Source organism: Lutra lutra, chromosome 1, assembly GCF_902655055.1.
Source record: "Lutra lutra chromosome 1, mLutLut1.2, whole genome shotgun sequence".
NCBI lineage: Eukaryota > Metazoa > Chordata > Mammalia > Carnivora > Mustelidae > Lutra > Lutra lutra.
Genome location: NC_062278.1, coordinates 134,841,592 through 134,857,186, shown reverse-complemented (window position 1 = coordinate 134,857,186; position 15,595 = coordinate 134,841,592). Strand labels below are relative to the sequence as shown.

The 15,595-nt window shown below is 41.7% G+C and overlaps 2 protein-coding genes across 7 annotated transcripts in view; one reads left to right on the top strand and one right to left on the bottom strand.

Annotated features, from left to right (window-relative positions):
- EAF1 (ELL associated factor 1) overlaps nucleotides 1–1,643 on the bottom strand; it is a 14,935-nt gene extending 13,292 nt beyond the window's left edge. Inside the window, exon 1 of the mRNA XM_047737354.1 lies at nucleotides 1,274–1,643. Coding sequence (XP_047593310.1) covers nucleotides 1,274–1,643 — 370 coding nt within the window. The remainder of the gene's footprint in view (nucleotides 1–1,273) is intronic.
- On the top strand, nucleotides 679–15,595 carry METTL6 (methyltransferase 6, methylcytidine). 6 transcript variants are annotated; one of them, XM_047737417.1, is made up of 6 exons: nucleotides 679–950; nucleotides 2,530–2,940; nucleotides 3,775–3,909; nucleotides 9,470–9,640; nucleotides 13,276–13,417; nucleotides 15,286–15,595. In XM_047737417.1, exons 2-6 carry the CDS (start codon nucleotides 2,716–2,718, stop codon nucleotides 15,465–15,467), a joined length of 855 nt encoding a protein of 284 aa, XP_047593373.1. In that variant the 5' UTR covers nucleotides 679–950; nucleotides 2,530–2,715; the 3' UTR covers nucleotides 15,468–15,595. The 6 variants fall into 6 exon arrangements, with proteins under 6 accessions (XP_047593373.1, XP_047593353.1, XP_047593363.1 ...); XM_047737397.1 differs by lacking the exon at nucleotides 679–950 and adding an exon at nucleotides 1,630–1,765; XM_047737407.1 differs by lacking the exon at nucleotides 679–950 and adding an exon at nucleotides 1,632–1,771.

Sequence of the window (15,595 nt, the reverse complement as noted above, 5' to 3'; positions counted from 1 at the left end):
TCTTGCCCATCTCTCTCAGCTGCTGCTGAAGTACAACATGAATAGCCATCTTACTCCATTTTGACATACGCTAGCCTCAGACTGCAGGTCAGGTGCTTATGTGAAGTGTCCCAAATTCCACACTGCCCCTCACGCTACTAAACCATCAACTTAGGAAACTGCTCAGGAAATGATGCTCTTATCATAAGCCCAATATCCTCCCTCTGAAAGAGCCGACCTGCTGTCAGTAGAAGACACGGTAATGATATGGCAGGTGACCACAGAAAGATGGAACTTCATTATCTAACACGCCCTCTTCCAATGTACTGAGTCACATTTATTAGCTCCTTAGACAAAAACAAGTCTTTGCCAGCATTAGCGCTACCAAGACGGGAAGCCAGGAGCTTGTGAATCACACAGGGAAGCTCAGTCAGCCAAACTTTACCCAGGACATAGACATGCCCTCCCTCAACAGACAGAGTCTGTAATCATGTGGAAAAGGAAGGTCCAGCATAACTATGTGGACGTTCTTTATGCCTCCTCTCCTCTGCTTCCAAACATAGCTCAAGCTTTAACTTATTCCAGGCTCAAGAATTCTAATTTTATTCTCCACCCACATGGGACTTGGAGCTGAGTTGAAGTCTGGGTAGTAGAGGTGACCTCAAAAGACAAAAAGCAGAGTCAAACGAGGCATGGAAAGCTGGAAGGGGAAGCCTCTGATGGAACGCACAGAGGATGAGAATTCTTTGGCTGCGGAGGGGAGTAAGCGCAAAATTAAGTGACCAGAACAAAGATGAAGGAAGAAGAAGGCTAAGGAAGACATGGAAGAAGAGAGTGGAATAGGAGGGAGTCGATTAGGCTCACAAGCAAACGGGAAAGACTCCTTTAAAAGTGGAGGACCTGTAGGGTCATCAGAAAGGGGGATGGCTTAGAGAGAGAGCTGGAGTCTGACGTGGTGTCACAGTATTTAGGTAATAAAGAGGATTAAGTTTCGTATAAGGAAGGGCTGGGTGGGCGGACGAAAAAGAAGAGGCGAATAGCCTTCGGAAGAAGTATGTGGGATCACAGACAGAAGAACAGTCGGGAGTGGCGAAAGGTTTGGTTGGGAGTGAGTTGGAAAAGGTCGCGGTGAGGGGGGGGCGGTGATCAAGATCCCGGACGATCTGGGGTAGGAGAGAAGGGAGTTGACGTAGGCAGGGGTTCCTGGGCTTTGGAAGGCCGAGGGAAGAGGAAAGTCAGGTTGGCTAGAGGCGGGAGCAGCGGCCGAAGGGAACAGAGGGGAGCACGGGCTTACAGCGAATGGTGTGGAAAGAGGCCCGCGGCCGCTTCTCGAAGCTCTCTCCGAGCCGCAAGCAGTGCTCCTCGCGATCCAGCAGCGGGTTCACGGTCCCGTTCATGGCCCCGCACGAGCCTCGCGCCCGGACCGGCACTCTTCTGGCGCGGCCGCGGCCCGAGTTACCCGCGCCGACGTCCGGGGGAAAGACGCTACCGAGACTGCGATCCGCTGCGCTCGGCGAGCCCAGCCGGCGCCCAACCGGGGCCGGAAGCAGATCCTCTTCTCCGCGCCGGGTTGGAGGAGGTCGGCGCGGAAGCAGGGCCGCGGGACTTCCGGCGTCGGGGAGGGACCTCTGGCTTCGTGGCGGAAGTGGCGGGGGCGGTGCCATGGAAAAGGATTCCGCCGGCCGAGGAACTCCAGGCGGGTTTGTCCCCGCGCCGCGGCTTCCCCAGTCGGCTTCCGAGGCCGGGGCCGGCTGAGGGCTGAGTGTGTCCGGTCCTGCCCGTCCAGGTGAATGTAAGAACTGATGACGGTGAGCCCGAGTGCGGCGAACTAGTTGAACACGGGTCTAAGAGCCAGGGTGGCCGGCTCTGCGCGGGCCCTGGCGGCCAGGGCCGCCTCGTTTCTCCCGAGCGACGGATCCTGCCCTGCGCGTCATTGGCCTCTTCTCCTTCGCGCATTAATGGAGAAGTAAGAGCCTCAGCCCCTGGGAAGAGACGCCTACTCTGCTTCGTGAGACAGCTTCTTGGGAGTGCGATCAGAGACGCAGGTCCCCGGGCTTAGCTCCTAATTCCCCTCCTCTCCCCATCCCACCTCCAAAATGAGTGTCTGATTCTTGGGAAACGATGACCCCACTTGACCACCCATCCCCAGATCAGGGAGCTCTCGTGGTTGTAAGTCGCCCCTTTCACGGGCCCCGAAAATAGATGCGTTTTCTCCCTAAGGTTTCTCAGTCAATTCTTGGGCGTGTCTTTTTTATATCGGTTTAGTTCGTGGTGTCACAGTATTTCGGTAATAAAGAGGATTAAGTTTCTAATAGTTGCTATAATAGTTGACTTGTTCTGGTTTGAACTACAGTTCGGTGCGTGAGAGCGCTGGTCACTGAAGGTGAGCTCTCTGAAGGTAGGCACTATGTATGTCTTCGTCTTTGTGACCGACCTCTTGTGTAATGGGCCTGGTTTAGTATAGAGTCAGCGTCTAGTAAATGGTGAATTGAACTGTTTAGTGGAAGAACTGTTCTAGAACCACTAACCCAGGGTCTCAAAAACTTCTAGAACCAAGAACCGGAACCACCTCCTTTTTCTTGCAAAGCAACCGATGCTGCCTGAGGCTTGAACCCAGCCTGAGAAACCACATCTGAAAAACCCTGCCTGTGTCTGCAGTATCAGCTTGAATTCCTCAGGTTATTCTGGGATGGAGACTCTTCAGCAGTGTTAAACATTTTACCATAAATTTAGGAGATGGCTTCTTTGCAAAGGAAAGGGCTGCAGGCAAGGATTCTCAGCTCTGAAGAAGAGGAGAAACTGAAAAGAGATCAGGCTTTGGTGTCTGATTTTAAGCAGCAAAAACTGGAAAAAGAGGCTCAGAAGAACTGGGACCTTTTTTACAAAAGAAATAGTACTAACTTCTTCAAAGATAGACACTGGACCACCAGAGAGTTTGAGGAGCTCAGATCATGTAGAGAGGTAAGCTAATTTGCACCTTATTTGAGTTGTTTTTCATTTAAAATGTAAAGAGGAACATTGGGGAGGGTATGTGTTATGGTGAGTGCTGTGAAGTGTGTAAGCCTGACGATTCACAGACCTGTACCCCTGGGGCAAATAATACATTATATGTTAATTTAAAAAAATTTTTTTAAATGTAAACAGGAGTGTTTATTGCGTTCCAGAGGGGAATGTGAGGTAGAAAATTTACAAAGCTTGTCAAAATGCTTTGTTCCTTAGAAATACACTATTTGGTTTCAAGTAGTTTTAGCAGTTTCTGGGTTATATAATTCATAGGAAAGAGCTTTAGTAGATATTTTCTACTTCTTAAATTCAGTCTGAAAGTCGTAAATGTTAATTTCATACTGGGTGACTTCGGTGACAGATAGCTTCAGGATAAAGATGAACAGCACTTTACCATGGCCCTTTTTTAGAACTTTAAATGTGTTCTCTAATTTAAGCCTTGTAAAAACACTGTTGAGGTAGGCATCATGATTATTTCCATTTGCCGGTGAAAGTGAAGCACAAGCTGTTTAAGTGATTTGGCCAGTGAGAGAACACAGGTTGGGGGAGGAGATTCCAGAGCAAACAGTTTAGTCCCAGAGCCTGTTTTCTTAGCCTTTATGCTACCCAATGTTGGATGACAAGTGAGGTGTCAGTATTAACTTTAGGTTATCAGTTCATTTGTTTACTGTCAATGGGGGGGGCAGGGTGGTGACAGACACCTTGTCTCTCATGAGAGGTATTCTTAGAGTACACTTTGTTTCTCTGTGATGCAAATGTAGCATATTATGACTTTGGGTCCTCTTTCCTTAGTTTGAAGATCAAAAATTGACTATACTTGAAGCTGGCTGTGGTGTTGGGAACTGTTTATTCCCACTTTTAGAAGAAGATCTGAATATCTTTGCCTATGCCTGTGATTTTTCTCCAAGAGCGGTTGAATACGTCAAGGTTGGTGCTCCATCCATGTGTTCTGTTGTGTTGCTCTTTTCTTAGATTTTTCTGACCTCCCACCTTTCTACTCATATGCCTAATTCCTGTCCTCTCTTTGAAGCTAACCAACTGTGATCACCATGAATATGGTTTTCCTGATCACATACATATAGTACCTGCAAAAACATAGCTTTTTTCAGAAAAGTAGAGTTACCAAAGTGACACCCAGATTTACTGATTGCCAACATTTTGCCACATTTGCTTTATACACTTACTTCTTTGCTGAACTATTTTAAAGATTTTATTTATTTGTTTAGAGATGGAAAGAGGGATAACATGCCCATGCAAGTGTAGGGAGGGACAGAGGAAGAGAGAGAGCTTTTTATTTATGTTTAAAAAGATTTTATTTATTTATTTGAGGGAGAGAGACCGCGAGAGAGGGAATACAAGCAGGGGGAGTGGGAGAGAGAGAAGCAGGCTTCCCACCAAGCTGGGAGCCCAATATGGGGCTCAATCCCAGGATGCTGGGATCACAACCTGAGCTGAAGGCGAAGGCTTAACCCACTGAGCCACCCAGGTGCCCCAGAGAGAGAACTTTTTAAACAAGACTCTGTGTTGAGTGCAGAGCACCACAAAGGGCTTGATCTCAATGATCCTAGGTCATGATCTGAGCGAAATCAAGAGTTGGACGCCTGACTGAGCTAGCCAGGTGCCTCTGCTGAACTATTTTAAAGTAAAGTAGAGATGTCAGGACACTTCCCTCCTAAATATGTCTGCAAACATACTCAAAAAAATAAGGACTTTTTCTGTATGACTGCAATGTCTGGAGGCATTCATGTCTGATAACCCCACTATAAGTGATGCTTTAGTGTTGATCATTGGGTTAAGGTAGTAACTACCTAATTCCTACCTAAAAGGTAGGTTCCTAAGGGGTACAAATATTTACCTTTTGCCATTAACAAATATGTGGGGGATACTTTTTCAAATACTTAATTTTCCATCAACCTTTCATAGTTTTAGCATCCATTAGAAGTTTTGTTGTTTTTTAAGATTTTGTTTATGTACTTACTTTAGAGAGAAAGAAAGTTTGCAGGGGGGTTTGTGGGCAGAGGCAGATGCGGAAGGAGAGGAACATGCTAACTCCAGTTGAGCATGGAGCCAAGTGTGGTACTGATCCCAAAAACCCCAAGATCATGACCTGAGCCGAAATCAAAGAGTTGGACAATGAACCCACTGAGCCACCTAGGCTCCCCTAGAAGTTTTATTAATAATAGTATCACATTGTACTGTAACTTGCTTTCTTCACTCCACATCATATCTTAGTACATGTAGGTCTACCATATTTTATGTGTTGTAGTATTCCATAGGATGGATATACTATAATAGTTACCTGTTGGTATTTGTTTAAATCACTTCTAATTTTTTACTCTTACAAGTAGAGTTAATGTAATCAGCATTATGCACTGCTCTCCTAAACACGTGTGTATACTTTTCTCTATGGTAATGGAAGAATTCCTTGGAGAGAAAGTATACACATTTAAATTTTAATGTTTCATATATGTTTTTTAAAATTTAATATATAGATTTTAACATATAGCTACCATTCTAGCTACGCCCTCACCATTTCTTTTTTAAAGATTTTATTTATTTGACAGCAAAAGAGAGCATGCACGCAGGACTTGTGGGGGGCTCAGAGTGATGGGGGGCATGGAGGCAGAGAAGAAGCAGATTCCCCACTGAGCAGGGAGTGGGGGAGGAAGTAGGAGTCAGTCCCCCCTGAGATCATAACCTGAGCTATAGGCAGATGCTTAACCTACTGAGCAGTCCAGGTACCCTTGCTCTCACCATTTGATACCAGTTTTTTTATATCTCCCAATCTTATGGGCAAAAAGTAATATTTCATATTTTAATGTTTATTCCTTATATATGTAACTAGGCATTAATTTTTCTTGTGATTGTGAGTTCTTTTATTCCACATATATTTATCGAGAGCCTCATATGTGCCAGTTTAAGGGGATTAAGTAGTAAACAAAACGCTGAGATTTAATAGTAAACAAAATACAAAAGAACCGCAGGTGGGGTTTGCATTATACAAAGAATTGTCTCTTGTAACCTGTGCTCACTTTTCTGTCATTTTCTTATCTTTATGGTGTATTCTGAGTATTGTTAGATTTTTTGCAAACATTTCTAGTTAGCATTTATGGTATTGTCTTTTTGTTTTTTAAAGATTTTATTTATTTGACACAGAGAGATCACATGTAGGCAGAGAGGCAGGCAGAGAGAGCAGCAGGCTCCCTGCTGAGCAGAAAGCCTGATGCGGGACTCGATCCCAGGACCCTGAGATCATGACCTGAGCTGAAGGCAGAGGCTTAACCTGCTGAGCCACCCAGGTGCCCTATGGTATTGTCTTTTGATAGAATTTAAATTATGTGCAAATTTATTAATCTTTTCCTTTCAAGGTTCTAAGCTTTTATGTCTCGTTTGGGAGTTTTGTAACTGTGTGTGTGTGTGTGTTTTCTTTTTTTTTAAGTTTTGGTTATGTTTTTTAATTAATCTGGAAAAAAATTTTGGCCACTATTTCTTCAGCTCTGTTCTCTTTTCTTCTAAGATTCATTACATATATGTTAAACTATTTGCTATTGTCCCACAGCTCTCGGATGGTGTTTTTTTTTTGTTTTTATGTTTTGTTTTGTTTTGTTTTTTAAGATTTTTTTTTTTTTAATTTATTTGACAGAGAGAGATCACAAGTAGGAGAGAGGCAGGCAGAGAGAGAGAGGAGGAAGCAGGCTCCCTGCCAAGCAGAGAGCCCGATGCGGGACTCGATCCCAGGACCCCGAGACCATGACCTGAGCCGAAGGCAGAGGCTTAACCCACTGAGCCATTCAGGCGCCCTCGGGTGGTGTTTTGATGTTTTGTTTTGTTTTTTAATTTTTTTTCTCTTTGTATTTTCAGTTTGTATAATTTCTTTCATCCTGTCATCAAGTTCACGGTTTCCTTCTTAAGCAGTAAGCTTTGATGAACCTTTAGGCAGCATTCTTCATTTTTGTTACTATGTTTCTTATTTTTAGTATGTCTAATTGATTCTTTTTGTAGTTTCTATTTCTCTGCTGAAATTACCTATCTGATCTTGAATTTTATCTTTTTCATTGCCTTTAATATTAATCACAGTTATTTTAAATCCTCAAACTTTAGTTCCTGTATCGATGTCATATTTGAGTCTGATTCTGATTATTGCTTTATCTCTTCAGACTGTTTTTTCTTGCCTTTTGGTATGCCTTGTAGTCTTTTGCTGAAAGCCAGATATGTTAGATAGGGCAGTGCAATACTGAGGTAATAAGGATTTGTAATAATCTAGACAGGAGTTGAGCTGTGTTTGAAATCTACTGTTGCTATAGTTACCTGTGAGGTTTATTGTTGTTATGGACACCAGAGACTTCAGACTTCTCTGGTGACTTGGTTCATGTCTCCCCTTTTGGCTTTGGGTCTTCTCATTATACTGTTCCTTGTAAAGAGCCAGTCTCTCACAGCTTTCCTAGCTGCAATCCACTGTTGTTATTAGCACTGGACTCTTGGTAAGGTGTGGGAGAAGGGATTATTATCCGATTCTCAGTTTCTGAACTGCGTAGTGGGCCTGTGTCCCAGCATGTGATCTTCACACGTATATCTGCTGCTCCACGGCTAGAGCTTTTCTCTCCCTTCCCTCCATCAGGAGGTATATACCTGTATCCTCCTTTCTGGTGTTGAGGTCATTCTCCCTTCAGATTAAGACTAGGTTTGGGGCACCTGGCTGGCTTAGTTGGAAGAGCATACAACTCCTGATCCTGGGGTTGTGAGCTGGAGCCCAATATCGGGTGTAGAGATTACTTAAAAAAATAAAAAGACAACAAAAAAACCCCCACCAACTTAGAAAAAAAGATTAAAACTGGGTCTGAGCAGAGTATTTTCCTTCCCCCAGTGGCATTCTATCAGTACCTTAAGGCTGTAGGCCTCAGATGACCTTTCCCCTGCATTTTAAGTCTTCTTCCGTAAAGGAGATGAGAAAGGCCATCCTCTTAGCAAGCCCCATGCTGTCCCCAGAGGAAACACCTATAAGAGGATGGGAACACCTCTGTTACTGGGCTCTGTTACAGCCCCCAGGGACTTCACACTATAACAGCCACACTCAGTCTCCAGCAGTTTACCAAATTTCTAGTTTTATCTTTCCAGTGGGGAGGCCTCAGGGAAGCAAATGCCTAGGTTCTGTCTCACCCAGAAGGCACTTCTCTGTCTCCATATTTTAGGGTGGCTAGTGGTTCTTTGGCCTCTCTTCTTTGATGGGTTCACCAAAATGCCATTACTTCGCTGTCTGTCCATTTTTCTTCTTACTGTAAGGATGGGAGCTGCATTTTTATACCACTGTATAATCTTTGAACTGAAACCAGAAGACCTTTAATTAATCTGGGTAACCAATCATCCTGTAACATAAGTGTGGAACTGGTTGTTCAAACACAATAAATTGAATAAGAAATTCATTTTCCTTTCCTGATAATTGCCACCTTTATTATCTATGTTTTTTGATATACTTGTCATCTTTGTCACGTGTCTTTTGTCATACGCAATACTAAATTCCTCTATATAGAGGGGCTCTGTGTTGGGAACTCTCATCTGTCTCAGTGATTTATTTGTCCCCATTCTCAAACCTTACTCTTTTAGTACTACATTTTGTAATAAGTTTTGATGTCAGGAGTGTACCTCCTCCTTCAATTAGTTTAAAAGTTTTTTTGCTTCCAGATGAATTAAATTTGTCTTGTCAAGTTTCTAGAAATCTACTGGGATTCTGTTGAGATCATATTGGATTTAGAAGTGGAATTATAGGTGGAATTGACATCATTTCAGTATTGAATCTACCCATCCATTACCTTTGTGTTTATTCGAGTCCTTATTTATACTAAAGAAAAGATTAATATTTTTTTATAATGCTCTTGTAACACCTTACACTTTGTGATACTCTTTCTTTATGATACTCTTATGTATTATCTTTTATTGTAATGCTCTTAAACCCACCATCCACCATGTACAGGAACACAGTTGTGGCAAAGGAAAAGAAAAGAAAAGTTAGGTTTACTTAGCTTGCTGCCTCAAGGGAAAATATGCCCAAAGAACTGTGGGAGCATCTTCGTGAGTAGATTTGGAAGGACTTGTGAGAGGATTTAGATTTGCAGAAGGTGATTCAAAGGAGGATTAAAGAAGCAATAGGTCAGTTTGCACTTATCATCCCTTTAGAAATATGTACTTCTAAAATGATCACCTTTGAATATGTGATAGTTTGTGTCCTCTCCTCAGTTAAAGGTGATTTGTTAAAATGAAATCTTGCCCCTCATAGCAATATTGTCTACTACATGCTTTAGTGTACAAATGCTACATTACTCAGTTTTACCCAGTAACAAAGTGATATTTGATTTTTGTGCAACAGTGCACTAGTGGAAATAGGATCTCTTTTTATTTTTTTCCATTGAATCTCCTTTTGATGCTGTATTTTTCTGTGTGTGTCAACATGGATGTTGCATTAAAATTCCTTTACTTTCTCCCTCTTCTCTAGCAAAATCCTTTATACAATGCAGAAAGATGCAAGGTATTCCAGTGTGATCTAACCAAAGATGACCTTCTGGAACATGTGCCCCCAGAGTCTGTGGATGTTGTCTTGTTGATATTTGTACTCTCTGCTGTTCACCCTGATAAGATGCACCTTGTCTTAAAAAATATTTACCAGGTTAGTGATTTGGAGCCTAGAGGTTGGACGTCCTGATATTTTTGCCTACCTCCCTTCTGAGGCTCATGCCTAGATTTACAGAGTCTCCTCATTCTCACTAGGGGTAGGCCATGTAGTCAGTATATGGCAGGAAAAATAGTATCCTCCGGACAGTCTGTTAGCATAAGAATCTGAATTCTGAAGAGGTGGATACCAATGATTTCACTGATAAAGGGTTTCGGGGACTGGGAGAAGTTTGAGACAGGGAGAGAATAAGGAGTATTTAGAACTTTATGGAGATGAGAGGGCCTACTGTCAGTACTTCCTTTCAGGATTACAGGGAGGTCCTAATCAGCTCAAAAAGACAACAAAAAAAGATGGAGAAAAAAACAAGGATGAGAGACAAAACTCATTATTTGTAGATAATGTAATTTTCTGACTAGAAAATATTGAAAGACTATGAAAGTGTAAGATGAATATAATGTACTTATAAAACGTACTGAGCTATATACCTAAAAAAGAGTAACATGCATTGTGCAATTTTACTTTTCCATTTAGTATTATACATTTTATTAATTTTTTTGTTTGGCTGTTTTGGGGTTTTTTGGTAGGGTGTTCTGTTTCCCCCCCCCGCCCCCTCTGCCAAGGAGATTGACAAACTGATTCTAAGTTTACTTGAAAGAACAAAGGGTCAGAACAGTCCTGACAAAGAAGGAGATGGGAGAGATTGATACCCTACCAGATATACCAGATATAAGGACTTACTGTTGCAGTGATTAAGACAGAATAGTGTTGGCAGAGGGACAAATTGAATGTGATAGCTTAAAAATAAATCCATGCATAAATAGAAATTTGCTGTATGATGGAGGTGACGATGAAGATCACTGGGAAAAGAAGGACTGTTGAGTGAGTGGCTACTGGGACCACTGAGTGTCCATGCAGGAGAGAATGAGATTACCCTCCTCACATCCTCCACAAAAGTCATTTTCAGGTGAATTAAAGACTTAAATGGAAAAGATAAAAGTTTAAGCCTTTCAGAAGAAAATATAGGAAAGTATCTTTATGACCTCCGAGTGGGGAAAATTTTCTCAAGACCCGAAGCATTCTAAGCATAAATATGATTATAATAAAAGTAGAAGTTTCTGTTCTTCAGAAGACAATATTATACAAAGGAATTTAAAAACAACTTGGGAAAAGTAATTTGAAGTCTGTAGAACTGATGAAAGATTAGTATCCAGAATATGTGAGGAATTCCTGTGTAAGAAAAGGAAGCAAATTAATAGAAGAGTGGCAGACATGAATAGTTGTTTTATTGAAGAGAACACACCTACGAAAAGATAACCTCGGTAACCCAGGAAATGTAAAATAAAACCCCAGTGAGACTCTGTTAGATTTGCCAGAATTAAGCCAAGTGTTGTTGAGGATATGCCTATTCTTGATTTAAATGAAAACATATACTATCTATATTTTAATAGTAATGAAGTGTTAATATATATATTTTTAATTGAGATGATCTGTCTCAATCCACACTTGTCCCCTGGCCCTCATTCTAATCTTTCTTTAGTAGCAAATTCCATTTCAGCAATCCTTTCTATTTTTACACCTAATAGAAATCTTTTTTCTGCTGATGTGGAATGAGTTCACAGCCTAGTGGATTGCCGGCTCTCTGCCTCATGCATAGTGACTGGCTCATTGATTTGAAATCGTGTGCTTCATCAGGAAATTACCAGAAGGAGAAGCGATTTCTCAGCCTCTGACAATAATAAGACAGACACCCTTGGGGCAGCTCTGAAGCCTTGCATGAGCAACCACAGTAATAAGCTGTTTTAAGGTAGATGTGATTACTGTAGAGTGTTAACACCAGAGAATTTGTTAAACTACATAAGTTTAAACTGAAAGATAACCTTCTGTCGTTTTGGAATGGAATAATGAAGTAAAAATAGACAAAATTCTGTCACCAGGAGATCTGGGTATTTGCCAATGCCACCAACTTGCCTTGAAACCTCAGGCAAGTCACTTTGACTCTGAGCCTTACTTGCTGTAAAGCAGGTGTAACAGACCTGCCCTACCCTACTTTTTGGGGGTGTTTGGAGAGTGAGGAAACATAACAGTGAGAAATTCCTGGTTAGCTATACAGCGCCAGGATTAAAGGAGGCATTAGTATCAAACTTTTTTACACACAGGAAAACTCAGGGATGAAATTACTTGCTCAAGGTCATTCAGCTAATTATGGAAGAACAGGAATATGAATCCAGATTTCCAAATTGCTGAGCGAGTGCTCTTTCCGCTCTCCCTGTAGCCCTTTCTTCATTCTATAATTAAGTCTTTTTCAATAAATTAAATTTTTCAGAATTTTCTTGGCAACTATTCACATTTTTTAAAGTTTAGCATCTCGGACTAAGCTAAGGTAGGATGTATTTATCCAGGAGGCTCTTTATGGACAATATTTAAAATGCATGCTTGCATTGATAGAATTTACTAAATGAGAAAATCTGCAGCACACTTGGAAGTATTAGGGACAGTCTTTCCTACTCTGTTCAGAAGAGGAAGTACATCAAACTGCATCAAAAATCTGTTGTAATAGTATATGTCATGTCTTAAAAATCATCTTACTGATGTAATGAATCAGAATAAGATTCTGTAAAGTCCTCTCTTCCTTGGTAGTGTTAATGTAGCTTGAAGGAATTCTCACATAAAAAGCAAATGTCACAATGTGTACCCCTTTTCATTCTGAAAAGCATATGGTGTTTGCTTTGTAAGATAGAGGTGGTTGTACCTACATCCTGCTGAAGCCACCTCCCAGTTTTTGAGACACCTATCTCTGAAAGGTTTTAGTGAGGGACTCCCAGCTGGGCCTGACACTGATCCCCTTCCCTGCACTACTGCACTGGCCTGAGGGTGTTCTACCAAGAAGCACAGTGCAAGAGAAGAATACTCAGTTACCCCTCCCCCCATAGCCTCTCTTTCTTGTCAGTAGTTTGGATGGAATTGGAAATAACACGTCCCCCTACCCCTGTCCAGGTCCAGGGCTAAAAGATGTCTCTGATCTACAGTGTGCTGCCTTTTGACCCAAATGTGAGTCTTGACTCCCCCACTTAGTGGCCTCTATGAATCATGGACAAATCACTTACCTGGTGTCAATTTCCTCATCTCACATGAGGCTAATAGTCCTTCCTCCCTCCTGTCAGAGAAACTGCAGAGTGCTGTCAACTATTATTAGCAAGGTGGGCACGTTCTGCATAATTTTAGCACAGTGGACCCCATCTGAGACTCAGAATGAGGAAAGCCAACAAGAAGCCGTAAGAAGATGAAATGACATATTTTTTTAAAGAGACCGTTTGCCTGCAGGGTCATATACTAGGAGATGGTTAATAAAATGTTGGGAGAACATGTTTTAAAGCAGATAAGTCTATTTTCATTTAATGTCATTAACATTTTAATTCTGTGACACTAGACCTTGTAAGTGCTGAGAGGTATCTCTGCAATGTATGGGGCCCTGTAGGTGTTGCTATACCTTTAGGAGGCCCTTTTTCCTTCATACTATGGATAGTTCAGTCTGGTTCCTTGTAGGTTAGTTTGATCCCTAAACAGTCAGATTTTATTTTAAGTTTTATTGAGCCATCAATATGTTAATGCCACCTGCTTTTGTTTCATAGGTATTAAAACCAGGCAAAAGCGTCTTGTTTCGGGACTATGGGCTATATGATCATGCCATGCTTAGGTTTAGAGCTGGCAGCAAACTTGGAGAAAACTTCTACGCTAGACAAGATGGAACCAGATCATATTTTTTTACTGATGGTAAGGTTAATGAAATTTGCTTTTATTTCTGCATTATTTATTGCATGCTTTATCACTGTGGTCCTGGTTGGGGTGGGCGCGGCATTGCAGAGCACACATGCACAGGGTCCTGGCTGGATCCATCTCCAGCACACACCACTCACCCAGCACCTGGGACAACAGGGACACAGCTCTCACCATGGTGTGCTCACAAGCCTCCTCTAGTGACGGTGTCCTGTTAGCGAGCCTGGGTTAATGGACTGGCTCTGACATGCCACGTGTATGCCCTATCAGGAACTGTGCTGGAAAAGGCAGAGGGCAAAGCAGGATTTTCACATTGTTCAGCCACAAAACAAGTAGGACAGGGGCCCCTGGCTGGCTTATTTGGAAGAGCATGCAACTCTTGATCTCAGGGTTATGAGTTCAAGCCCCATGTTGGGTGTAGAGATTACGTTTAAAAAAAAAAAAAAAAGTAGGGCACCTGGGTGGCCCAGTCGTTAAGTGTCTGCCTTCACCTCAGATCACGATCTCAGGGTCCTGGGATCGAGGCCCACATCGGACTCCCTGCTCAGTGGGAAGCCTGCTTTGCCCTCTTCCAGTCCCCCTGCTTATGCTCCCTCTCTCTCAATCTCTGTCAAAAAAAAAAAAAAAAAAAAACTTAAAAAAAAATAAATAAACTTGGAAACACACATAGAAGTAGGATTGTATAATGTCTGGAAATTATCTTCCCAGGTCACAAAGGCAAGAAATCTTTGTCTTTGTCTATAAAGGTGTTAAGTACACAAATTTGCTATAAAGGGGTCTTTCAGAAGCCATTTTGATAAAAACATCAAAACACTGATCACCATTTCAGTCTTAATACTTGGTGTTTTAAGCCTGCGTAGTGATTTGGACCATAAAATACGTATCTTCTTAAACTCTATTTTTATAAACATTTATATGTCTTGAAATGAAATATTCTTCTGGGTTTAGAATGAAATAAAAAATGAGTGATTACCATTAAAATAACTCCACAAAGTCACAAAAATGTCAGGTGAAAATTAAAAATTTGTTTTAATGTTTCTGATTCATGAAATCTGAGTCAACCAGTTGCAAGTAATTGAGAAGATGCAGTGATGTCTGCAGAGTGCTTTGGAGCACATTCTGCAGAGTAATGCTCTTGCTAGGAGTATTTTCGTCACATAGCCATTCTATTTGTTTCATTTAACATGTAGTGATGGATTATTGAGGTTAAATAGAGTCACAAAAGTGTCGGGTTTCCCCACTCTGGTCACAGATGTTCCTCCATCATGTTCAGATAGATGAGGTGTTTGATGTAAACACATTGAACACATGAAGACTACGTATAAATATAGCCAGTTTGGAATTGTGTTTCTTTTTACTTGGACTTCTGTATTTGGGGTCTTATAATAAGAGGGTAAGGTGGCCATACTGCAGGTCGTCCTTAAACTTTTCTGATTAACTTATTTAGTTGGGGGTTTAAATTTGGGTGCAAGAAGACAAGTAGCAGTGTATCACTTTCCAAAACAACTCCTATAAATTTTAGCATGGGAGCTTTTTTTACATAAAAAAAAACCGAAAAAACAAAAAAAAACAAAAAATCCACCTGGGTGGCTCAGTGGGTTAAAGCCTCTGCCTTTGGCTCAGGTCATGGTCCCAGGGTCCTGGGATCGGGTCCCATGTCCAGCTCTGCTTAGCAGGGAGCCTGCTTCCCCCTCCCTCCACTGCCTGCCTCTCTGCCTACATGTGATCTCTGTCTGTCAAATACATAAATAGAATCTTTAACCAAAAAAAAATTCCTTCCATCACCCCTGCCCTCCTCTTTACCGCTGCAGAGCAAATGTAGTAGTATCAAGACTGTGAGCATTGTTGATCTGCTTGCCTTACAGAATTCCTGGCTCGGCTCTTTATGGACACAGGTTATGAAGACGTGGTGAATGAGTACGTGTTTCGTGAAACGGTGAACAAAAAAGAAGGCCTATGTGTGCCAAGAGTTTTCCTTCAGAGCAAATTCCGAAAGTGTCCTAAGAACCCATCTCCTGTGACCCTGGGCCTGGATCCCAAGTCCTGACTTTTCACGAGGTTGACGTTTATGCCTCCCCTCGTAGAGGAAAGCTTAAAGTCACACTTTATTTTGGATATTTTTATATATTTTTGTAAATGAGGATGTGTAATTTTTATATTAAAAAGTAGCAAGTG

Bases quoted from the DNA above. Each gene is read 5' to 3' on its own strand.
- METTL6 (XM_047737417.1), top strand. From the start codon at position 2,716: ATGGCTTCTTTGCAAAGGAAAGGGCTGCAGGCAAGGATTCTCAGCTCT. The intron at 3,910-9,469 runs GTTGGTGCTCCA...CCTCTTCTCTAG, and splicing joins GAGCGGTTGAATACGTCAAG to CAAAATCCTTTATACAATGC. The intron at 9,641-13,275 runs GTTAGTGATTTG...TTTGTTTCATAG, and splicing joins TCTTAAAAAATATTTACCAG to GTATTAAAACCAGGCAAAAG.